At 34.3% G+C, this 26,536-nt stretch overlaps 2 protein-coding genes across 11 annotated transcripts in view; one reads left to right on the forward strand and one right to left on the reverse strand.

Moving 5' to 3' along the window:
• The window catches only part of LOC105343430 (protein PRRC2C), an 18,584-nt gene extending 11,897 nt beyond the window's left edge, over window positions 1-6,687 (forward strand). For 4 of the 8 annotated variants that reach the window (XM_066076784.1, XM_066076789.1, XM_066076787.1 and 1 more), the window contains exons 26-38: window positions 1-24; window positions 178-216; window positions 610-690; window positions 998-1,162; window positions 1,699-1,943; window positions 2,083-2,362; window positions 2,454-2,639; window positions 2,778-3,051; window positions 3,165-3,351; window positions 3,623-3,722; window positions 4,263-4,568; window positions 4,829-5,042; window positions 5,139-6,687. The exon at window positions 1-24 is cut by the window's left edge and continues 248 nt beyond it. In XM_066076784.1, the coding sequence (XP_065932856.1) occupies window positions 1-24; window positions 178-216; window positions 610-690; window positions 998-1,162; window positions 1,699-1,943; window positions 2,083-2,362; window positions 2,454-2,639; window positions 2,778-3,051; window positions 3,165-3,351; window positions 3,623-3,722; window positions 4,263-4,568; window positions 4,829-5,042; window positions 5,139-5,548 (2,511 nt within the window). In that variant the 3' untranslated portion in view covers window positions 5,549-6,687. The remainder of the gene's footprint in view (window positions 25-177; window positions 217-609; window positions 691-997; window positions 1,163-1,698; window positions 1,944-2,082; window positions 2,363-2,453; window positions 2,640-2,777; window positions 3,052-3,164; window positions 3,352-3,622; window positions 3,723-4,262; window positions 4,569-4,828; window positions 5,043-5,138) is intronic. The other 4 variants (XM_066076788.1, XM_066076792.1, XM_066076790.1 and 1 more) reach the window with 4 other exon arrangements.
• Window positions 6,688-9,523: 2,836 nt separating this feature from the next.
• LOC105343423 (early estrogen-induced gene 1 protein) lies at window positions 9,524-26,535 on the reverse strand. 3 transcript variants are annotated; one of them, XM_034445343.2, is made up of 9 exons: window positions 26,069-26,535; window positions 19,324-19,444; window positions 17,504-17,694; window positions 16,378-16,574; window positions 16,025-16,202; window positions 15,797-15,823; window positions 15,287-15,344; window positions 12,618-12,741; window positions 9,524-12,322 (listed from the first exon to the last, which is right to left on the reverse strand). In XM_034445343.2, the coding sequence occupies exons 1-9, from the start codon at window positions 26,236-26,238 to the stop codon at window positions 12,270-12,272; spliced, it is 1,119 nt and encodes a 372-aa protein (XP_034301234.1). In that variant the 5' UTR covers window positions 26,239-26,535; the 3' UTR covers window positions 9,524-12,269. The 3 variants fall into 3 exon arrangements, with proteins under 3 accessions (XP_034301234.1, XP_011449102.1, XP_034301235.1); XM_011450800.4 differs by having other exon boundaries at window positions 16,423-16,574; window positions 26,069-26,531; XM_034445344.2 differs by lacking the exon at window positions 15,797-15,823 and having other exon boundaries at window positions 26,069-26,532.
• Between the last annotated feature and the right edge of the window lies 1 nt (window position 26,536).

Below are 26,536 nucleotides of genomic sequence, written 5' to 3' on the forward strand. Positions count from 1 at the left end.
GAAAATAAATTGAAGAATGAGAAGGTGACGAATGTGCCCCACCCCCCGTTTTTGTACCATTTTTAGTTCAATCAACCAAAACAAAAATGTAGTCAAAGTTTGCATGGATATTTTTTTGTTTTGTTTAGTTTTGAAATTCACTGAATTCTGCTTAATTTATCAAAAATATGTTTTAAGACATCCTCGATGACCCATCACTTGAGAACTCAATGTAAAGTAAGGATATCAATTTTTTTCTGCACTTACCAGATTTCCCAAGAGGTCAATCTCATTCATGCTTAATGTTTATGTACATACAGTATAGATGTACATGTATGTACATTCATGTGTGCTTGTTTCATACCATTGTTAATCATATTGTGTATTTTATAAAGCAGTTAGCAGCATGTTGATATTGTTTATTTATATTCTAAGTGTAATGTGTAACTTTTCTGTTGACTAATCTTCTCTACATGTGTTAATTTGTTTATTCTGTCTGTGCTTATTTGTTGAATAATAAGAAACAATCTGAAATAATATTACAAGCTTTATATAAACTACATTATCAATTACCTTTGCCATTGCTAATTTTCCAAAGCCCTGTTTAAATAATTCATTGTGTTTTAATAGGCAATTCATCCTGAAGATGATAAGCTTTCCAATGCAGAGAAATCTTCATTTGGATCACCTAAACCACAGAGGCAACCTAAGGTACACATTGTAACATTATACAACAAATTGCATTATAAACAATTTGGAATATTGTAGAGTATTGAGAAGTGCAGGGGGTTGAAAAGTCATATCACTTTGCTTTCACAACTTTTTACTGTGATGCTATTTACTGGTATGTGTATGTGTAATAGGCAGTATATATATAATAGCTTGATAAATTGAATGTGAATATACCTTAAGACTGTGTGAATGGTACAGTGTACATGTACATTCTATATTTCAAATGCAGTTTTTAAAATGAAAGTATATTTTCATGAATTCTCAAAAATTGTGTATGTTGTTACAGATCACTAGAAGTGAAAAAGTCAGTGTAAAAGACACTATGGAAAAGCCAGATGGGATGAAAGCGATCAAGAAACCTGAGTCACTGAAAGATAAAGCCAGAAATGCATCTGCTATTGAAAAACCAGAACCTATTCAACTTCCTCCAAGCTTCAGTAAAGTAACAATGGTAAGCAAAACTTGAAATGACAGGAGTTCATTAAAAGAGTGTGTATCATAATCAATTATTTCAATTCATTTAAGAATATCATTGTATAAAGATTGTAATACTTGGATGCTTTGCATGTATGTACAGTATGCAGTCATAATGATTTGATCTGTTAGTCAGTCCATTAGTCCTGTTTCTGTTAGCACAATTTCTCTTAAACCGCTTCACAAAATTTCGAAATTTACTAGGTATTAATGAGACCTGTTTAATTGGTAAAAATTTCTAAATCCATTATTATTCTGTGAATTTTGGCCATTTTGAACTTGTGTTGTTGTTAAAGACAACAAGTATAGACGTGCATATTTGCAGGAAGTTGTGATGTGATGATTTTTCAAGAGTTTAATAGTTATGCCCCTTTTTGAAATATTTTGTTTCTTTGATGTGTACCCTGCCATTTGTTAATGTAGCTTTGTTAAGTAATGGGGAAGCATGGGGTATGTGAGCTTGGTCACTTTTTCTGTCACATGAAATGCTGAAAGTGTATGTTTGTTATATAGGATGAGTCCAATGAGATCAAGCTTGACTTCATCTATGATGATGATCTGGCCACCAGCTTTCCTGATAAATCTGAGCAGAAGACGAGTACAGCAGAGGAGGGTTCCCCTGTCACAGTGTCACTGTCTAGTGGGACGGGCAGTGACCACAATGCTGGGCCTGCTTCTCCTGCAGCCCAAGATCTGAACTCCAAAATAGCAGCGGTCAAAACCTTCTGGGAAAGTGATCAAACAACTGTCTTTGATGTGTATGTTACTAAAAGCATTAGATACTCAGCTATCAGAAATGAACCCATATTTGACTGCATTTCCTTTTTTCATACTTTCAAGTTATACAGTATTAATGAAATATTTGTTACATTTCATGTTCTCTTCTTGTACTTATAGAATGCCAGGTACTGCTGGATTAGGGAACACAGTTGCTACTTCTGAAACGGATCTAGCGAGTGCCCCATCATTTCATAGCTTTAGCTCAGACAACAATTTGGCAGGTCCTGACAGTTCTGGCTTAAATATAGAATCGGTTGTCATGTCTGTAGCTGATGATGGAAGCAGAGGTGCATCTAAGAATTTATCTCCAAGAATGCAGGATGCATTAACATTTAATTCATCATCTATGGATGCTTCGATGGACAGCAAAAATGGGGAGCAGACCAACGTATGCAAGGTCAATCCTGTGTTTTTGTGATGATTACAAATATAAAGGAACAAATTGTTTTAAACAGAAGTGATCTAACCCTTAATATGTTGTTCTGTAGGTTAAGCCTCAACAGCTACAGTCTCAGTTGGAATCTGACAGCTTGTCAAATAGTGCAGGGAGTGGAGGTATGCTAGGTGTGCCAACAGAGGACCCAAGTTCATCTCTTCAGTCCATGCTTTCCTCGCAACATCCCTTTGTGAGTTTCCCTATAGGAACCTCACAAATTCTGCAACAAGAAACAAGGGTAAGTTTTATTCATGTATATAAAGTATTAATGTGCAAACAAAGAGAAATTTAAAAAAAAACAAAACAAAAACTTGGATATTGAAATGTTATGTGTGTGTATGTAATAACCAGTATATCTACTTCATGTCATTTGTAGTTGAACCAGTCAAACTTTGGGTATGGTCTGTCACAGCAGCCTCCTCCTATGGGTCAACAGTCATTGTTCATGACCCCATCTCAGGAGTCATTTCCAATGTCTCAGTTGTCAGCATACAACAGGAACCAACCACAGCAACAGCAGCAACAGCAGCAGCAGCAGCATGCTCAGTTTGGACAAACGCCCCCACAACAGAACACCATCATGGTGTCGTCAGCCACTTCATCACTCATGTCAACCTCCATCAAGCCACCCAATCAAAACACAGCTTATGGTAAATTCATGTTCCTTAATAAAAAAAAAAATTGAACATGTATATGCTATCTATGATAGGAAAAAAGAAATAATGACAAACACTTCAAAAATTGTAAAAATTTTCATTTATAGGAACAATTCCGAAGAATTTGGCCACAGGATCGTTGCAGTTTGGACAACAGATGAACAGCACCTCTCTTCAGCCCTCACAAATGTCTTTTATACAGTATGACCCCAGCACACTGTTTGGAAATCTAACACAGCCTGCTCAGAATGTTAATAATTCACAGATTCTCAACTCTCACGTTGTTCAACAAAGGTATTTTTGTCAGTGTACAATATCCAGTTGTCTGCAGGGTTTGACAACACTTGCACTTGTAGCATTTGATTATATTTAAATAAAATGACTTGGATGTAGCATTTTTTGAAACTAAACATTTTTTTTTTTTTTGGTAATTGGTAAAACATGTTACAGAGTACTGCATGTTAGTAATCGAAATTCAGGAGTGTACATTAAATATATGTTTAATAGAGAGCTCACTGATTTGGTTTGTTTCCTTAAATTTAAAATATGTATGCTAATATTTTAGGGTGCAGCCTCATCAAGGAACCTCTTCCTTTTATCAACAGTCACAGCAACCCATGCAGCAAAGTTTCTTCTCAAATCAGCCACAATCAAATAATATTCAGGTACCAATGTTGCCATTACATGCATAGGCTTTGTATAGTTTGTAAGTCATTGGAGTATATGTAAATATGTACAGGTAGAAATAGAAAATTGATTTTAAGTTCATATTTATTGCACAACACAACACCAATGTACTTGTACATGTATATATATATGAAAATTTGCATCAAAAGCAGTTATACATTGCATGAATTACAAGTTCATTTCAAAGGTGACAGTTTGCATGTAAAATAAACATGTCCCTTCATACGATTGTTTGATAACTTCTTTGACATTCTGACAAACTGATGTCATGTTAGCATTTACATGTACATACATGTAGTAAAGGCAGTAACAAAGGAATGGTGTCGTAGATTTGCCAGAAATGCCCGTCCACAATTCTAATGTACACAATTTGATGAATTAAAAAAAAAATTGGAAAAAGAGAGTTTAAGTTATTAATTAATTTGAGATTTTTGTGTATTCTTGATTGAAAAAATGATACCCTGTAGAAAGGCATGAATCATGTGCATAGCTTTTATCAATCACATAATTTACTTCAGCCCATGGGTAATGGAAATAGAAAAACAGGCGGAGAACAATTGATGTTTCAAGCTTGCATACTATCTGGAGCGCTGCAGCAAGCTGCTGCAGCAGGACCTCAATTCTCCATGCAAACCTTTGGAAATCAGACCAATAATCCAGTTGCAACAGGGCTCAGTCTCCCCCTACAGGCCTCCAATCCAGCTGCAGCCGTAGCTCAGCAGGCACTGGGTCTGGGGCATCAGACAAACGTCTCCAAAGTGTCACAGTTCAGCCACCCTTTGCAGCAGCCTAGCCAGACTCCAGTCTCACCTCAGAGCACACCTGTAAGCCCTCCCTTCACTTCTTCCCTCCTAATCAGCAGCAGTAATCTTGGCCTGTCAAACTTTTAAATGATGACTACAGATTACTTCTGCTGACCATTGCTTTACAATATTTAGAAGCTTGCCAGAATTTGCTGCTATAACTTTGTATTTATTGAATGGGTAGTGGGAGTAGGTTGATTTTGTAGGTTTTAGATATCCGAGGTCTTGTACCTATCAAATAAGCAGTCTGTCAAAAGTAACAAATTGGGATTTCTTTGTAGCTGAAGTCACCACCACAGAGCACGAACTTTGGTGTTGCATCATCTGTACAACAGTCACAAGGGGGATCAAAGTTCTTTGGTACCAATCAACTGCAAAATCGAGCTGGAAATCAGAGATACAATTTCACCAACAATACAGTTCACAACAACATTAATGCAGCCCAATTTAATCCGAAGATAAATCCATCATATGGTCAACACATGCAGTCTGGAGGTAAATTTTTATTGAAAACATTTCCTGACAAAATTATTAATGGAGGATTATAATGGACTTAAGATTAAATCTTTATCAAATTATCCAATTTTACAGCTTCTGTTGTTCGACCACAAATGTTGATGAATACTGCCAATTTCCGGCCAAATGTTCCACCAAGCCAAGGAAGTTTTCCAAACCCAATACAACGACCTGGAGGACAGATGCCAAGCAATCCTCGACCTCCTCGTCCCCAGGGCAAAACTCCTGCCCCTCCTCCACCCCCACAAGAAAACAACTCAAAAACAGGGTCTGCATTCAAAGCCCAACAAGCTAAGGAGAGACAAGGATTGTTAGCTCATGCCCAGAGTTTCCTTAATCCACAGAACAAGCCTAGCATCAAAAACTTGCCAGCTAAAGCTGAAACTGCTGCAACTGAAAAGAAAGCCTCTCCATCTCCCAATGGTGGGGAACCGGACAGTAAACCCGCCACTGAAGTAACACAGTCGGGAGAGACATCCCAATAAATCGTAAAAGCATTATAACTGGGCATGTTATTGTGTTATATCAAATTTTATTATATTTATACATTTAATTTTATACTTACTTCATAGGAGTAACAGATGTGCATTATTGTGAGCTTTTCCACATATTTTATTTGTAATGTAAGGCATACTGCTGAGGTCTGTCAAAATGTTGAGCTTTGTTGTTTATCATCAGTGTGATGTCATATCCTAGCTGAATTTGTACAGATGTCATGGAATCTTTGTAAATAGTCATAAATCTGTAAAGAAATTCAATAAGCATACACTGTGACAGGTGATTTTACATACCTAGACACTAGCAGTTCTTCCGCTATTCTATTGCTGATGATAAAGAAAAGTGTTAACACAAATGAAACTCGAAGACACTTTACATTACAGTGAATGAGTAATCGGGTCTCTGTGAAACTTTTTAATGGTCAATTTTAACATTTAAGGTGTGTGATTGATTTTATGAAGGATTTGTTTTATTGAGTTCTAGTTGTCAGAACTTTTGAGCTCTTAAAGAAATGTGAAATCTTGTTACATTGACCTTGACAGAAGTATAAGGAAGGGAAAGACATTCACAGGAAGGATGTGAACGGAGATAATTCAGCACCCCAAGCCGAGAAATGGGATGTGAAATTGGAGGGGAAGAGCTGAGTCCTGCCCCAGGCTCAGTCTCTACTCCCCTAACAGACTCGGGTGTAGGTAACCTGCCCTTTCCTCGCCCTTATCTAAGTATGTGATGTGTGGACAGTATATATATTAATGTATTTAGATGTTGTTTTTTCCCTCTCACATGTTCTTTTTTTTATTAGTTGTTTTCACATATTGTCCAAGGACACTAAGCATGATGAGTGTTTTATCATTGAGTCTGTCTGAACTTGACGTGATCAGTATGCGGAGAGAGTCTTGACATATTTATCAGTATGTGAGGGATTCATGTTGCGTCAGTTTTGAAGACAGTCTTATGATGATAGGTGTGTTGATTATATAAGCCAAAGAATGCTATTAAAAATGTAATGATGAGCACAGAGGGATTTTTGTTGTGGAAAAATTAGTTTTATTCATTTGTGACCTTGAAAAATCTCAGCTTGTAAACTATGTAGCTCATTGAAATAATAAAGGGCTATGTAAAAGTACTTACACATGTTGTTTGTTTTTGCTTAGAATAACCTTGTCTTGAACAAATGTACTTTCAGTCTTGGTATTTATTTTTCTAGTTTTTCAGGGATGATTGAATTCTGGATAATAATAGTATATGTTTTTTAGATATACATTTATTGAAAAAACTACGGTTTTGAATATCAATTCTATTTAAAAACAAATATTTTAGATGTGGGTCACAACACACAGTCACCAATTTTCTTGGTTACGCATAATGATGAAAGCAGCATGTCATAACTTCAAGTGCAATTGGTGACTAAAAACTATTAAAACATATGACACAATACCCCTAGGCAACATACCCAACAATATCTTGTGTCTTTTATATACCTGATGATATCCATCTATCTATAACAAGGGTTTGATATTAATATGAAGATTGCGTTAAACTATAAGAAATGCATAATAAAGCTTTACCACAATATATATTAGAAGATAATCAGGTCCTTGTTCTGCATGTGACCTATCGTGATCAGTCTCTCCATCTGAGATTGCTTGTCAAGAGCATATTTTCTTTCGACTTTGTCCAATGTGGTTCATACTTCACCCACAGAGTGCCTTTGTGCAGTGATCTTTATGGTTTCTAGGCCTAAGGTTAAGGTCATGGCAGAGTCATCTGAAAAATCCTTGTCCAAATCACATCCTGACCCCTTGGTTAAATCTGGCTCATACTTCACTCCCAAAGTGCCTTTAGGAGAAGGTGTGCAGTGGCCTTCAACAAAGTTTCTGGGTCAAGGTCATATCAGACCATGCAAAAAGTTTTATTTCAGAGCATAGGAACTATCTGGGTCATCCGTCATAGTTTTTGTAGAAAGGGTGTGCAGGTACTTTGAACCAAGTTTCAAAGTCAAATGTGAAGGTTGTAGTAGATCTATTTAAAATCCAGTTTGAGACCATAAATATCTCCCAGTGACTTAATCTTGCTCAGGTTAAACCAATTTGAAATGCTTTTTATTCTTTTCATTATTAAAGGTGGCTCATGACACCCAAAATAGTTTCTCAAATCAGCAGAAAATTAATTCATTATGAAAGATAGTGTGATGAATAAGACATACATACAAGTTGATAAGTGAGAAATAATGTGCAATTTAAAAAAAAAAAAAAAAATTCAAGAATTTAATTAAGTAAATGTGAATAAAAGGCCAAGCCAGATTTGATCTGCGGTTCACAAGGCTGATATTTTAACCATTGAGCCATGAGGACATTCAAACAAATCATTTGATACAACCAATTTGACAAAACATTAAAATTTTGAATCACAATCTAGTGACGTAGGTTCTTAAAGGGGCATGGTCACGATTTTGGTCAATTTTTTTTCTTCCGTTTTTAATGTTTACAATGCTTCAGAAAGGCGTTTGTAATGGTCAGCGAAAATTTGAGTGTCAGTCGTCGTGTAATAAACGAGTTACAAGGCTGACAATTCTTTGTCATGTAAACGAAGCTTTGTTTACATTTTGAATGTAGAAATATAAATTCCAGTTTTTGACCCAAAATGAAAGTGATCAACGCTAGGTATTATCTATTTATGCTCAAAACGAATTAGAAAAGAAAGAAATCAGCTTGAAAAAGAACATTTACCAGTATATTGAACCAATGTAAACAAAAAAGCTAGGGCTCGAGCCTTGTTTACGTGACAAAGAATTGTGAGCTCTGTTTCTTGCGTATAACTCTACGACTGACACTCAAATTTTGGTTGACCATTAGAAATGCATTTTTAAAGCATTATAAACACTATTAATAGAAAAATAAAATTTGACCAAAATCGTGACCATGCCCCTTTAATTAATGTAAAACGTCAAGGTAAACATATAAGTCTAGGTGTAGTGAGGTCAACTTCAGGTTTCATTGCGCATGTTTTTGAACAATTAGTAAAATACATTGTACATTGTGTAAAATTTATACCTTTAATTAATTTTTTTTATACCATTTTATGAAATTAAACAATAAAGTACACAAAAATATTTTGATTTTTAAAAAGAAAATTTGATTTTTTAACAATTTTCCGTGGTTTGGTGGGTGAGCTTATATGATCTTATGATACCGTTAAAATGAAGTGTTGTGGGAGTACGTTATAAGAAATACAATAAAAGAAAAAGTAAAAATCGTATGCCTTTGAAACTTTATACACAGAGTAATACTATTCTCAGGGTTATTTTTCTTAATTTTTTAATGAATCAATAGTACCAATGTACATTAATAACACTCAAAAATATATAACAAAATTTGGTGCATTTCCATATTTTGAGATGACCCCACTAAAAACCAGACCGTAAAATAAAGTATTCTTTATATGTACGGTAGAAAATGATATTACTAATAAAATATCTTAATTTGAGGAAAATCACTATTGTAGTATTTTTAAATCTTCTTTGAAGTGTGGAAAATGACAATTTCCTTAATATTCCTATAGTAAAAGTACTTTGAGATGGCCCTTAAAATGAACCAGACGGTAGATTTTCTTAAATTCTACAAATAAACTAGAATTTGTGTAAATTACATATGATTAAGAAATAAAGAATTTTGCTATAAATTATAGTTTTTACACAAAAAACCCTCAAACCTTTCAGATCTGAAGGTGTTTGCAGTTACATGAACCATGAAAGATGGTCAGGACAGCATTTTCTTCCAACAGTCAAACCTGTTTTGAACTACTCGGAAACCTACACCTGACCCAGCATCCAGATAATTAAGGTCAACTATCGCCAAAGGTATAGCATAAGCTCCCCCAACTTCATACTGGGGAGCTAAAAAGGGGATTTGCTTAATATAGATCAAAGTTTTTAAAAAATCACAAAGTGGAATAAAACTGCATAAGATACAATAAACTTCTTTATTTCTGACATCTATAAACAAAACAGCACTATGGATTAGAAATGACATGGAAAAATAAATAAGGAAGACCGCCTTGGGATGCAGAGCACTTCCTTGGCCAAGTCTTGATCTGCTACAACAGTCTGCCACTTAGGGCACTACATGTTTTGATATGTGTAATACAAAATGGCACCCCAAGTCAATCCTAACTACCTGTCTAGATGGTCATTCTTTTTAAAATTGGATTTAAAATTTACAGTTTTTCAAACTACATTATTACAAAACATGGAATCTAATTCAAAAAAGATATACGATTGCTTAATTTTACACGAAAGATCGAAAATCCAGTTTTAATTAGTTCGCAAAATGGGACACAAAATGTTATGAAATTGTCCATTAACACAATGCCAGGTCATGTAAATATAACTCAATTATGTAACATGCATGTCAGAATTATTTTAAATACTTTTTTAAAATAGAGTGTATATGTTGATGTTTACTTGTACATGTACTTTAGGTGTTTTATTTATTGAGCATAAAAGGCACTTTTTAATAAAATATATAGCAGGCGTGAGCATGATCCATTTCTTTAAATTAATGCATCAGCATTTAGAGCATTCAGGTGCACTATTTGCTTTCCAATTTGAATTTCCCTGCACTGTGCATTTTTGAAAATCTATTAAACCCAGAATACACAGCCATAATCTTTTAAATAGTAATTTCACATCAAAATATAAATTATAAATGCATATTTTTTTTTATATATAGCAAATTAGCCTATTAAAATTTGTACAAAATAGAATTGAGGTTGAAATACGATGTACATGCATTTTAACAGCCATCTAATTCTTCTAGAATATTGTCTAGTGCACACGATTAACAGGATTTTCATATAATCAACTTGAATTTTGCCATTTTCTATTACAGTACATAACATTATAAAAACATCTTTAAACTCAATTCCACAACATTGTAATTACCTGAAGACTTAAGTACATAATCAGTAAAAAAAAAATACATTGCGACTGTTCAGACCATCATTATAGAAAATATAAATAAGTAATTACAACAGAGATACTAGTAAATATTGAAAAATTATACACTGGTATTTTAACTTATAATTTTAAATCTTTAGTCAGCAGTGAAATGTTTTTACAGATGTTGGAGGTGAAAATTTAACAAACGACAGCAAAATAAGCTTCAAAGGAGGAATATGTTACTACGGAAAATATACAATGAGATTTATATACTGAAATAAAATTCATAATTATTTAAAAATCAGAAATGTTGACTAATGAAAATTTGTTATGCACCCCCCCCCCCCCCCCCCACTCTCCCCAAAGTCAAAATTAGCCGTAGTAAAATGATGCCTAGATAAGTTTTACTGATATTGTGCAAAACTGCCTAAATGTTTTTGTGTATGATAGCATGTGAAAATAAGTAAATAAAATCAGCAGCTTTGCAATTAAGAATGAATGTGTGCATTAGTGTTTATGATTTTTTACATGTTTAAGTCATTATTAGTTTCAAGATGAAAATAAAATTGATGTCTACTTTGAACTACCTTTCTGTCCCTTGGTTCGAGCTTCTAGGGACAGTAACTCTGAAGACAGATCTATGGTTTTTTAATGAATTCATATTACTAATCAGCACCCATCATTATAACATTTAAAGTGATGTATATTAATGCCATCTTGAATATACATGCATATGAAAACCTACACTAAAAAACGTTTGAAAAAAAAGTTTTTCCAAGTTTTGTTCATGTCAAACAGAACTGCTATAACACAGTTTAGAACAATCAGGACTTGAGTTTCATAACTTTGTATTAAACAGACATCTTTTTTATTAGATAGGTCAACATCCTGAATGGTTGCTTTGGCATCAAAATGAGGCTTTTCTGAGCGGTTTGAACACAATATGAAAATGATAACATACAAAATCAATTACTGATGATTACTGTAAATAAAATTTTGGATTTGGTTTGTTTAGCATTAACAAGACTTGATCTGCTAACGTTGAATGATAATAAATATTCCTCATTTCATATTCACAATTTGGTCCCAATGGCAATCATGCACTGTTTAAAAATGTTAAGGCACCATTCACTTATTGGTAATTAAGAATTCATTACAAAGAAATAGGGAGAGAATATGTCATAGACTTTATCAAAAATAAAAAAATAAAGTTGATAAAATCACAGCAAACTCAACCACTTCATACAAGTTCATTGAATATCTCAAGCTGTTCACTTCTGAATGTTAAAACAGAAGTACAGTACAATATTACAGTAATAAAAATCACAAGTAAGTGACAATGTGCATCAGTTTAAAAATGTTAAAAAAATTGCTCATAATAATCGTTAACTATGCATGAAAAATGGAACCATGAGAGAGTGAATGTAAGCACCATTTCCTTAAGTGAAGTTCTCTTTAATGGGTTCTAATACGAGGCACTCAACATAAAAATACTTCAAATTTTATCTGTTGGAAAAAAAGAGATCTTTCCTGGTTTGGATTTGCATTGCAGTCTAATCTATCCATGTTTCCCTCCTTTGGTTATAAGCTGAAATCTTCTCACTAATAAAGCTTGCTGAACTGAAGAAATGTCCACAGCAATAGAACTAAATATCACAAAGCATCTTGGGGACTGTATAAGCCTAGGTATGTGACAAGCATAAATGTCCTCCATGATCAACACGGAATGATCCCTGGAAATGCTGCCATGTATTATGTTAAGTGTCATGTCACCTTACAAAGGGATTTCCTTCCTTGTCAAACTGGAGCTGCAGACCAGTACCTGTAAAATATAAGTACATAGGTAAGTTAGGTAAAATATACCTGTAAAAATGTAAGATTTAAATTTCCTATGAAGATTCCAAATTAGGATTACCTATAAAAGACTCCAGATTTATATGATTACCTGTGAGAAATCACCAGATTATGTATGATTCCAAGTTGTATTTTCTTGCATAAAAAAGTTATCTTTAAATTAACATGGAAACAAGATTTTTCTTACGAAAATATTAATGGGTAATCTTGTGAACAGAAGCTTTAATAATCAATTTTCAGAATGTTTCAAAATTTTGTCATACTTTGCTGGTTTTTGGTGCCAAGGTCTGCTGAACTCATGAACTCGTTGAAGAGGTCATCCACGACTTCCCCAGCATTCACCCGTGTCTGATCTACCCGCTTACCCTTCTCCAACTCCTCCAGTTTCTACCAAAAACAAATCACTGTACATGTACGCATAGATAAATCTGGCTTTTTATTGTTCAAGCTGCACAACATTAACTATCGATAAGATCAATTGAATACACACTGCCTGCGTTTCTGAATGCAGCCATTAAAAATAGTTATTGATGTAAAATTTTAATTTGTATCAACTGAAGTTAAAATATCTTAGTTATTACAAATTTCAACTGCAAAACATAATTCAAACTTGACCAGTGGTTCTAAAACTTAACAAGAGGCCAATTGGCCTTAACGGTCACCTGGTCACCAATATCCAATACAAAAACTTGTCATGGAGTCTCATATATGCATCTAATTAATTAGGTTTCATACTGGAGTAGAAAAATTATAAATTTGTAATGACAACCACATTTAATTCAAAAAGAACTGTGAAACCTATAATTTTGGTGAAAAACTAAAAGATCTGGTCTACAAAATAATGAATTTAGTTTTCCTTTCAGGGGTGTGGGAGTAAAGAAGATAATTTTTTAACGTTATATGCATTAACATCTATACATCCATTTTGGCCCTGCCCTAGAGTCAAAACCCATACCCCAGGGGACATGAAAATTAAAATTTCAGTAGAGGACTTCCTGGTGAACATAATTATTAGTCGTTTTTTTTATACAGATGTGTGAGAATAGAGAAGAAGATTTTTAAACATTATATGCATTTACACTTTATTGCCATATTGCCCCCCCCCCCCCATGTCCTGAACCCCTGACCCAGGGGCCATGAATTTCACAATTTAGGTAAAGGAGATTGTGGATATCATAATCATGTATTCAGTTTTTTGCCCACATGTGTGGGAGTAGAGAAGAAGATTTTCTTAGATTTAATACATTTTTACTATTTGGCCATATTGGCCCCACCCTAGAGCATGAACACCTAACAAAGGGGTCATGAATTTCACAATTTTAGTAGAGAGCCTCATGGACATCATAATCATGCATTTAGTTTTTAACAAATATATATAGGAGTAGAGAAGAAGATTTTCTAAGATTTAATACATATTTACTATTTGGCCATATCGGCCCCACCCTAGAGCCTGAACCCCTGACCGAGGGGTCGTGAATTTCACAATTAAGGTAGAGGGCTTCATGGACATCATAAACATGCATTTAGTTTTTAACAAATATATATGGGAGTAGAGAAGAAGATTTTCTAAGATTTAATATATTTTTACTATTTGGCCATATTGGCCCCACCCTAGAGCCTGAACCCCTGACCCAGGGGTCATGAATTTCACAATTTAGGTAGAAGGCTTCATGGACATCATAATCATGCATTTAGTATTTAACAAATATATATGAGAGTAGAGAAGAAGATTTTCTAAGATTTAATACATTTTTACTATATGGCCATATTGGCCCCACCCTAGAGCATGAACACCTAACAAAGGGGTCATGAATTTCACAATTTAGGTTGAGGGCTTCATGGACATCATTATCATGCATTTAGTTTTTAACAAATATATATGATAGTAGAGAAGAAGATTTTCTAAGATTTAATACATTTTTACTATTTGGCCATATTGGCCCCACCCTAGAGCCTGAACCCCTGACCCAGGGGTCATGAATTTCACAATTAAGGTAGAGGGCTTTATGGACATCATAACCATGCATTTAGTTTTTAACAAATATATATGGGAGTAGAGAAGAAGATTTTCTAAGATTTTAACACATTTTTACTATATGGCCATATTGGCCCCACCCTAGAGCCAGAACCCCTGACCCAGGGACCATAAATTTCACAATTTTGGTAGAGGATCTCATGGACATCATAACCATGCATTCAGTTTTTTCCTCACATGTGTGGAAGTAGAGAAGAAGATTTTTGAAAATTTGGCTTTTTTTGCATATTTGGCCCCGCCCGTGGCACCCCAGGGGTGGTAGAGCCATAAATTTCACAATTTAGATTTTTCTTACCATAGAGATGCTTCACACCAAAAATGGTAACGATTGGCCTGGTAGTTTCCAAGAAGATGTTAAAAATGTAAAATTGTTAACGCACGACGCACGGCGCACGACGCACAACGCACGACGACGGACGAAGACCAATTGCAATAGGTCACCTGAGTGACTCAGGTGACCTAATAAAATCTATAAATCCTGATTTACTTTAATGAATTATTTCACATGGTAAATTATTATTGTTGCATACTGTGGTTTCATCAATATTCGTTTAATACCAATTTTCGTGGATTTCGTTGTTGAGTTGATCCACAAAATTAAATGTTCATTGAAGTTCAATATCAACTAACATTTTGTATTGATACGATCATTGGCCACGAAATTACGTATCCTTGAAACTGTGGTTTTCAGAAAATCTACGAAAATTGATACCCACGAAAATTAATGAAACCAGAGTAGTTCAATTCAGATTACTTTGGTAATAAGAATCCATGACAAATATCTATATGAAACAAGAGTTGAAAGTGCAAATATTCATAATGTTCCTTAACAATGAAAGCAAAAATTGCTTTTCTCCTGCAGTGACACGAGGTGAGACAAACAGCTGGTAGACGTACCTTTCTCCTGTCACCTTTAGTGAGATCATTGATTAGGGCTGAGCCAGCACTAGAGCTCCTACAATACACAAAACGCATCGTCATCAATCCGCTTCTCATCCAATAAGTTTCACAAAAGGAAAAAAAAATTTCCCTGACATTTATAACATTTTAATTTTGTCAAGATCAATGACAGAAATCAATAACGAATGTGCCGGTACCTAATACATTTTTTCCTTATTTCCTTTCACTATTCTAATGCAAATAGATGTGTTTGCTTCTCATGAATGTAGGATTTACTTTCAATGAAGCTTTTTGTGATTGAAATATCAAAGATTTAATGACACAAAAAAATACAACATCCAATTTGTTGCAATCTAAATTTAAAAGCTTTTATCTTCAGTAATTTTTAAAAAAAATCTAAAAGCATCACACCAATCAAGGCTCAGCCTCTCAATTAGCGTATTAAATAATTCACACATTTCATTTCTGCAAAAACACTCAAGCATTGCCATGTATCAACATAATTACCAGTAGGTACAAAGTTCTGCTAATACCCTTTAATAATAATAATAATATTCTAATTATTATAAAATCAAGTAAATTTAAAGCTCATTGCTATATACATGTACACACACAGCACTAATGGAATTTTACTCGTAAGAAATTTTTGTAAACACATGGATGTATTCTAAGTTTTATTTCAAAATAAAACAGAACTCACAAAGTACCTGTTACACCCCGTTTTGTTATATTTACCTCGTGTGAGTAGCAAAGGGGTTCTTTTCGCTGCCCATGCTGGACTGACGACTGTGTCCGAGGGAAGCGTACCCTGTTGACCCCCGCGAGTGCTGACTAGTATAACTGTCATTCCTCTGATGACTCTTCAGACCCTCGCTGTCTGGATTCTGGGGGTGCATATCTACCTCAGGAGAATCTAAGTGTTACAGAGAAAGAAAATCTGGCTTTATGAAAGTTTAAAGGTCTTAAATGATAAACATATGGTCAATTTTTTTTTACTGGCAATTTTTTTTGAAACAAAATTAACCAGTATCTATTCTACAAAAATTAATTGATATAAAATAGCGTTTTGTGACACAAATATTATGTACCATGTAGCTGGGCTATGCACAAGTACCCAGACTTGGGTTCGATACCTGTTATGATGTTTGGACGGTCTTTGCGGGGTAGACTGCCACACCCACTACTGGCACTATTGGAGGCTAGGCTCCCCTCGCTGCACTCCTCAATGCGTACAGAGGAAGGAGTCTGGTCGAGATCGTCATACCACTTGGTGGTTTGGCGCGGGCTATAGAAACAAAGTCAATATCCCAATTTTATACAGCATATAACAATATCATTACATTATTTATTGCGAATACATTGTATTGCTAATTCCAATAAAAGGTATGTGCTGTAGAATTTTGTCTAAGCGGCCTTGCTCACTGCATTAATTGTTATCATTTTAATTTCTTAACAGTTTTTTAAAAAGACCATTAAAAAGTTAGATTCTTGGGTAGCAGTGCAGGATTTGTATGTACTCAATTTTCTCTATGATATAACAGCAGGTTATTCCTCTGATGTTTGAGACCAAGATATAATAAGCCTCAGTGAGAAATCCTATACCAAACACAGATTATCTCCTGTATTGATTTCTGTGTCCATTACATTTTCTTTCAGTTAAAAAATTAGCAGCTCCAAGTATACCCTGGAGTGATTGATGAAGCACTTATGAATGCTTAGCATAGCAGTACAGCAATGTATGCCCTGATCAATTTCAAATTGAATTTGTCCAAGTCTCTACACGACTTTGCACCAAAATGAACTGGAAGTCCTCTCTAGGAAGTAATACAATATCTTTGTTTCAAACCTTCTTGAGATTTAATATTTTTTAAAAATATCAAATGTAATACTACCCCAATTTTCAAAAAATCCATTACTCATTTGAAATTCCAATACTGTATGTTTTAACATGTACTATATGAAACCTACAGGTGGAAACAACTTCTTGAGAAAACTATGCAGGATATTATGAAATAGTTTAGAGATATCATTGATGATAAATCCGGAATATACTTTGAATGAGATTATGTGGTTCTTAAGGGTCACTGTAACACGTACATGTACTTTCCTGTACCCTGATCAGATATTTAAACTTCTAACAATATCGAAAGCTCATCAATTTCTTCAGCCTGAAATACTGTTTTTTATAATTACCATTTCATTTTGAATACTTACACTTTGAAAACTGGGTCACCAGAGATCAAGGTCATTTCTAAGGTGACCTCAATGGTTGAGTTGTCTTGACGATGCTTGGAATCATAACCTTCTAACAAGAACTTTCTGGATTGTTGTCCAGATCCAGCAAACTCGGACAGATTAATATCAACAAAGCCTAACTTCTGATACGCCTTCCCTCCTTTCTGGTCCTAAGAAGAAAAAGAAAAAAAAATTATCAGTTTCTTTTCGTGTTGCTGAAAATGTGTTTCTTGCTTAGCTTGTCATTAATAGTAAGATACATTGCATCCTGTTCTATAGAAAAATATACCAAATTTGATATACAAAAAAATAATTGATCTCAAAAAAATATGACATAGAGGTTTTCCCCCTTCTTTTAATATAATTAAATTTTAAATCATTTTCCGAAAAAATGTTTAACTATGACATATGTTTTACTAATCATAAGACGAAGCAGGGAAAAACCCAGCAGTTTAATACTTGTGGGACGAAAAATATGCACACCAACAGCATAAGATTGTGTACTTTAATACAATAACAAGCTGTTGTTGATGTTCAAACAAACGGTGTAAAGATTGCAATAACTTAATCAGCTTAAACATAAGCTGTACTTTATAGTTCACTCAGGTTAATTACTTCATTTCTTTATTCTTTGTGGTTTTTGGGGCTTTTTTTGGCTTTACTTTTGTTTTGGTTTTTGATACAGTCTGTTTGAAACAGATGCTATTTATACCCAATTGCTGTTGATTTTTTTCCAGGTTTAACACCATATTTTTGGGATAATACAATATTGTTAGATTTTGTACTATATAGACAAATCACAAGATGTTTTTCTTGATAAATTCATAAAACAGATTAACAAAAACGCAGCACTGTTAGTTAAAAGTACATTTTCACCTCATTGACTCTTAATGTGCGAGAACAATGTAAAAATACATACTTCTATTTTAATGATTCAAACAACAAAACAATGTTAATGTTTACATCACTTTTCAACTGTAATATTGACACATGCCCTAGTTTTTGTACACTGCATAATGTATTGCAAACAACGCCAGTCAAAATGTAGATGACCTAGACAAAATTATCTTAGTATCAACATTCATTTATACATCTTGGACATCAATAAAGATTAGGAAATCAAAGTGGTAAGCCTGTTGATAACACTTTCAGAAACAGAGTAGTATACAATGTATTGACCAACACCGTGAAATGTGTACCATTATAAGTATTGGCTTGTTTGCCAATAAACAACAGTAAAATTTTATCTTCATACCAGTCACATTGCTAGTTGAAGATGTTCATTGCGGTATGAGAAAATCTGACTTATCAGTATCTGATATTGTGCTCTTCTTTATCTGTACTATATAAATACTGGTATTAGCATCTTTAGAAGAGCTTTTGGATAGGACCCTTAGGCTAAATGTTTGATGAGTAAAGATTCCTCCCTATCAGTAATACATGTATCCCCCTCCCAAACTATCTTTATACTAGTTGAATTTTGTTCTGTTTGCTCTGCGCTGGGGAAGAGTGATCCCCCCCCCCCCCCCCACTCCTCCATAAAAATCACCACACAAGTTGTCTGTTGAATTTTGTGCTGCTTGCTCTGTGCTGGGGAAATATACTTTAAAGAGTGACCCCCCCCCCCATCCCCCACTTCTCCATTAAGACCACCACACAGGTTGTCTGTTCAATTTTGAGCTGTTTGCTCTGAACTGTGGAGCAGTACCTATCATGTGTATTGACTCGTGACAGCTACACAGAAACTCCTCCCCAAAAGTTGAATGTTAATGTGCTACATTCTGTGCTGCTGTACCTACCATGCGCACGGACACCCGACAGATGCAGGGATCCAGGAAGCCTGTGCTGGCGTTGGCGGTCACTTTGCACTGGAAGTTGTAGGAAGTCTTCCATGATACGCTATGGTTCTGTATCTCTTCCCTGCACAGAAGAAGAAAAAACAAAAATGCATTTCAATTACATTCACCATATGAGTTAGTGCATCTTCAATGGCTACTGGGGATTCCTTATAATACTGTGAAGCTGACGATGCAGGGTTTTTTTTCTTCAAAAACCACAAAAAGATTATCATATATATTTTTTATAATATGAAATTTTTTTAAAAAAAAATATTAATAACTAGATGAATTAAAAGCTTTAGTATGTAAATACAATGTATTATAGAAAAATAAGATAACCCTAATAATCCAATAATAAAAGATACAGACTAAAGCACTTTGTGTCATAGGAAATCAGCAATACATAAATCAACAAGTGGCAGTGATCATTAACAAAGAGGAGGAACAGCTGATAGGAGTCTGAGCTTGATTTCATTGTATGCACTGACCCAGTACCGAGAGGAGTACAGTGCAAACCCAAGAAAACAGATAACCCTGCACCAAAAGTTAGAAGTCAGGACACCGGATTGCATTAAATTACATACACTGGGTCTCGAAGTCTGCCACATTCCTTACATAATGCACCACATCGCCCCACATAAGATCCTGTTACACTGAAGAGTATGTAGCTATGTTTAACATCATTTGCTCCTAATTCAATGATTCAGTTTTTGTTCCTTAATTATCAAAATGTTACACAACTGAGGTACACAGTGCATTTCTTTTCTTGAATACTAGTAAAATGTTCAGACAATTCCTGAAGTGTGGCAAGATTTTAATTGTTGTTTAGTACCAGTAGATACAATGTTTTTAGTACAAAATGTAGATATACAATTTTCTTCCTCAGGATTTCCTTTCTTTTTTGAAGAAGTTCCTTTCTTTTTTTTTGAAGAAGTTGTTTCTATTTTTACTGTAAATGTTGTACATTTCAATTTTTAATTCTGTTTTGAAGGTTGATGTGCCCAGCAGATTTATATAACCTGTTATAAGACCTATACACAGTGGAGGCTAAGAAACATCAACCACCCTCTGGCAAGAGATCATAAATCTCTGTAAACCCCCTTAATATTATGCAACAGCCAACAAGTGTTTAGATGAAAGAAGTCCCCCCTGCTAAACCATCTATCTACAAGTTACAGCAGTATTACACATCTCCAGCAAACAGTAACCGTTTCATCCAGAAACTGCAGACAATGAGTAACGTTGGTTATCGGTGCACGGAGACATTTGACAATGCATAATCATCACATCATGATATAATATATAATATATATACATATATTTTTGTAAGGTTTATGTTCTGCCGTCATCAATGTTGATGAGATCAGTATGAGCGGTGTTTGGGTGCCATTTATTCTAAGGTGAAGTTAAGGAGGAGATACTGACAGGAATTTGTCTGTATGCCTTCACAGACGCAAATTTCCCCTGCAATTACAGAAAATTAAGCACAGCATGGAGGGACTGGGATATGAACAGGACTCTTTCTAATCAATAATTGTAGTCTACTGGGGCTGTACCAACATGAAATAGCAAACAACAGGAACTGCCGGTGTGGGAGAAATTCAGAACCCTTCCCAAAACCTTATCCTAATTCAGTAATCCTTTACCAACGGCCTTGGAATTTTAAGGTACATTTACCATGGCCAATGCCAAAAAAACCGCAAAAATCTACAGCAAAAGTAAATACTGATCATGTAAATATACAAGAAACCAACAATCTGTTAGGCAAATTATATGTGTGCTATTTTAAAGATAAGGTATGTTTACTCAATCTGAAAGGTGAGAAATCTAAAGGGGGTGAAAATCATGAATCGCTGAAAACCCCTCTCACTCTCTTTATTTTCAGAAAACGATAGATTTGAAAGATATCTGGGAACATGCCTTAAGTGCCCACCAATCCCTACAGCTTCGTGTATCAGACACTGAGCATATATACAACAAGCTTAAATCTAAAACTTTGTGTTGATTAAAGATTTAAGTTTTAAAAACCTTTGGCATTTAATACAAAGGAGGAAACAGCCAACACAGAGTTTGTTTGTGTGGGTGCTGTATTGATTGGCAGTAGAACATTCTGGGCATTTATGTCAGTCCACACTGTTTTAATGAAAATGCTGGCAAGACACCCTGTTGTATTTCATAACACATATAATTGTATATATATATAGATATCATATACAGGCAAAAACTTAGACTACACTCTAAGTTTTCCAAACTATCAGATAATCATAGTATCTTTGACGATCAAATATATTTTAAGCATTTCTTTTCTATCTGTATCCGCTAGTGGAAAGTGAAAACTGATTTTTGTCAGGACATTTTACATCTTGATATCACTGAATTATCACTTGATTCATCAGATTAAATTCCAACAAAACAAACTAAAAAACAAATCCCAGGTACTAAACATGTCTGCTGGCTACTAACAACTCAATGCCATAGTCAATTTGTTGTCTATTAGAACTTAGTCATTGCTATTTAACAGGAAAATTACACAAGATGAAAAGGAATACAAAAGAGAAAACAGGAAATCAATGAAGAAAGATTACACTGGGTTTAACCTTGGTATTCTTTTCCAGCAGATCTTATCTCAATGGGTCATCGTGTAACAGGATACAATCCTGAATATATACAAAAGCACCCCAATTGTTCCTGGGTGAGAGAACGTCCTTGGGCTGACCTCTCTAATATACACCCAGGGGTCAACCCAGTAGACAGTACTTGGATCAAGATTCCACAAGGTGAAACCCCGGTAACAGGTAATGTCGCAACTTGCACTAAAACTTGGGAACCTTGCTTTGTTCACTATATCAGGTAATCACCATGACAATGACTAGAGTCATATTATGAGTTGTCAAGTTCAATTGATCTGCACTAAATAAAAAATCTGGAATAACAAGGCAGGATGAGGACCTTCAACATATTCCCACAGATTTTGAAAAAAAAAATCAGACATTTTCAGTAAAACATTGAGATTGAACTTTCCCAGCAGTTTACTTTCAATTTCAAACTTGTTATCAGGCCCGTAAATTTTTGACTTCCCACAGAATTCCAGCATTTTATTTACATGCAAAGACATTGATGGGATATTCTGCTAAATCACCAATGAATGTTTGATAAGCAGTAGTTATTTACAGGTTCACCTATTCCCACCGGTGTTAATAATCTGCCTAATTGATGCTGAACAATCCTAGATGGCAAAATTCATTGATTTATTTGGCATAAAGGCCCCATATACCAGTATATGTACATGTAATATCCTATTGGGGTGCCAATTTTGACAAAAGCTGAACTGTAATATAAGAGCACTGCAATGAAATCGAACACTGCCCAAAGCAATATCTAATTCGCTCAATGGAGGAAAAAATTAATCAGAACAGCTATTGCTGATTACTTGAACAAATGGTTGATGGAATATTTGATGAAAAAACAAAACACTTACATAAATACTTCAGTATATTGTGGCATAAAAAACGTTTAGCGCAATGTGCATTGTTTGATGGACTAGTAATTTATCCAATTCATACAAACTTAAAAGAGAAGCAACAATGTGAACATGTGTCATGGTAAAAAGTGTCACAATGGCCACTCCACTAAAGCATGCACAACTCCACCCTAGCAATGTTTATAAATCCATTACCTGTGAGCACTGTTCATACCAAAAATAATTTCACAACTATATACCAGTATGCATATGAATATATACATGTATATGTAAATGAACAGAATATAGATATACACATATATGTATATATGTTCCACAGTTAGGTCCAATCCTTCACTTTAGACAATAAAATTAATAGAGGAAATAAGTTTCAAAATACTGGTATATGAATTGGTAAAAAAAAACAACCAACAAAAAAACAACAACACCAGCTCCCATATATTGGTAGGGGTTTCTTCAAAAGTGATTACCATCCAATCGCTTTTTCTCATTGTAGTGCTATTATTGTTGAGAGAATAACAAATGCATACAAATTTTTCCTTTTTTTTTTTAAAATCAAATTCCATGATTTTAATAGTTTTTGTCCCCTTGGCCGAAAACTTACAAAGGCAATAAAATTCCTATTCACAATAAATAATGTTGTTCAAGCTAGGAAGTTGAAATAGTTTATTGAAAATAATCAAACGACTGATATACAGCAGTCAATGACCTACAATCAATAAGTTACCGTAAACAGGTCATCTGCATGATTTCAGATGACCTAAAAATCAAACACTGCAATCAGTATCAACATTTTCAACAGCTACTGACACACAAAATCAGAAATATTTGATACAGTACAGTTTTTAATCAGATATGTTTGTCATAAACCCTACAAGTACATATATAACAATTGTTTCATTGAAATCAGATGTATATATTTAAGGAAAGCCAAAAAACCGCTAAACCCAAACAAACAACTGTTGTAATGGAGAACAAGCCTGAGTAACCAGTAAATAATGTGTACTGTTGTGTACACAGGATGACCCGATATGATGAGGAGACTGGTTGTTACAGGGGGTCACAACAGTTTACTCACCCACAGCCAGACAAACATACAACATTCTGTATCAATACCCAGCATGCCCTCATCAAATATAACCACTCATCAAAACACACAATTATATCTGATAGCAATATCAACAGGTTCATTCTTTCTCCTTACTCATTGTTAATGAGGGTTGACTTATCGGTATCAAAACTTCACATAGATCATACGATTACAGGAATGAAAATATATGCGTACCTGAATGTAAATATTAAATTTTGTTCGAAAAAGTTCACTTCAAAAAATTGCACGATCATATCTCTCTGTCATGCCTATATATACACAATGCACTACTATTGATAAATGTCTTTGAAAGGTTGGTGTTTTAATATAACTGATGTGAGTAAAATCATAGAATTCTCACTCTTCAAGCTCATGATAACTGTGAACTGAAAAATGATAGAAGACTGAACCACAAGAATCACAAAGATTTCTCTGCATTTGAAGTTTTATAATATAAGTCTTAAGAACCCTTCACCCTGAGTGGGGCTTCCTGTATATAGAGACTTACAAGCACAATTAAAAAGCTGAATACAGAGGAGCTAGTGTTTGACCTATTACTTCTTGTTCAAATATAACCTGTTAATTGTTCGCTTCTTTTTTCCATTCACAATCTCAAATGATGCACTTAACCGACTATTAAATCTATCTTTACTGCATCATTGGGAAGAATTCCTTATAATAAGAGAATATATGTAACCCTGTCAGGCAGTTTAAAACCAGTCTAGCTGGGGTTACACCTACACAATTTGTAGTAAAAAGTGTATACAACATGTATCATCAAACCTCCATGGTCCAAAACTATTGAAGAATGCAATCTTGAAAATCAAAAACATGGTCATTGTGCATGAAAACAACTGAATCTTTTATCAAAAGAAAACTCTCATTTCCACACTTATGACATTTTGAAGTGTTATGACTGAAGTTTTTGGGTTTGGTATCCCAATTACTAATTAAGAGGTCTTTCCCAATCTGACAGACAGATAGACACAGCAAATTTTAGTACATCACTGCTATTCTGAAATGTCCATATATTTTCGTGAAACTACCTGTTGGAAATTATTTAAATAGGTGTTAATGTGTCATCACACCTAATCCATTGTGTTGAATTCTCTTTTTAAAGTTGCAGATTATCAGATAAAAATAATTCACAAGATCTGCAAAAACTTGTTGGCTGGGGTCAGGATCAATCCGTCTTGCACAAGGAAATGTTTCAATCTTACAAATTACAACTCAAGTACAACATTTTTTTCAAATGATCAATTATGTAAAAAAATTTTGTTGGGTCTTATGGGGAAAATAAAACAATCTACAGATTCATGTCAAAAAGAGAGAGAGAGAGAGAGAGAGAGAGAGAGAGAGAGAGAGAGAGAGAGAGAGAGAGAGAGAGAGAGAGAGCACAAGCACAGAGTAATGAAAAGTTCACCTCATGAGAAATACATCAAAATGATAATAAACTCATTCTCTTAATATCAAATAATATGTACACTTTGGACAATGTTTGCCCCTTAGCTAACTGTTATGGTGTTGTTTTTTAAAAATGAATTTGCTGTATGTAGCAGTGAATGATGTGCTATTTAGTAATGAAGTAAATAAATGCACATGTAAATGATAAACTGTTGCTTTTTAAATACAATCATCAATATTCCCCCTTTAATGTATGATAACTTAACAATTCTGAGGCAAAAAATAATTATATGGGTTTTCACAATGTGTATTAATCATGTGTGTATCAAACTATCAATGCTGTAAATGACTGCATTATTTTCAACACCTGTGCATATATATCCCAACAATTAACACTTGTTACAGAGGAATGGACAGGTCTTTTTTAAAGCAATATTATGTACTCATATAGCAACATTAGATATCAGCATCACAAATTTTATATGATTGACAATGTAATTTGATGCACTCATACATTTTAATGAAAATAGCTACCCCCAAGGTATTCATATGTGAATAAAAATTACAAATAAAAGTGCAAAATTTGAATCTTCTTTAAATTAAGGCTATATAATATATCAACAGCATTGACTATGTAGTTTACAATGCAAAAAAGAATATTGTTTATGAGGTAGATTTATAGTGAGAAACCAAAAAAAAAAAATACATAATATATGCATGATTGTACTTACCTTGTACTTTGTTCCAAAAAGCTTCCACCTTCCAAAAGCCGGATCTTAGCAAACAGCAATCCGCTAATAAATGGTACTGATGACAACTCTTCGAGTCGAAAATTGACATTAAACTTAAATCTTTTCTTCTTCATTATGAATAAAGACATCATTTTTGAGATAGGAGTCATGTCATACTGACAACGTTTTGCCTACATTTAGCAGTTACTGATTTTTAGCAAGTTTAATAAGTCTACATGGCTTCGGATAATCGGCAAAGTATATCCATCATAGCTATAATCCAGAATCAGAGACAGTTCAGATTCGAACCAATTTCAAGTCCTTATTCTAAATAAAGTAAAAAGATCCGAATATTAAATCCAAAACACATAAATCACATGCTTAATTTAGTATGTGGTAAATATCGATCAGGAGTTTAAGTCACCATCACAGTGAACTTGATCGTCTACGTTTAAAGACTACTGCTTT

The sequence above is a fragment of the Magallana gigas genome, chromosome 2 (genome assembly GCF_963853765.1).
Source record: "Magallana gigas chromosome 2, xbMagGiga1.1, whole genome shotgun sequence".
In the NCBI taxonomy this organism is placed as follows: Eukaryota; Metazoa; Mollusca; class Bivalvia; order Ostreida; family Ostreidae; genus Magallana; species Magallana gigas.

What these genes read in the sequence shown, in the direction of transcription:
- LOC105343423 (XM_034445343.2), bottom strand. Translation starts at nt 26,238, where the DNA reads ATGACTCCTATCTCAAAAATGATGTCTTTATTCATAATGAAGAAGAAA. An exon ending in TTTTTGGAACAAAGTACAAG is followed by an intron (nt 19,445 to 26,068) that starts GTAAGTACAATC and finishes TCTTCTGTGCAG; the next exon opens with GGAAGAGATACAGAACCATA. An exon ending in GTGCATAGCCCAGCTACATG is followed by an intron (nt 16,203 to 16,377) that starts GTACATAATATT and finishes TGTAACACTTAG; the next exon opens with ATTCTCCTGAGGTAGATATG.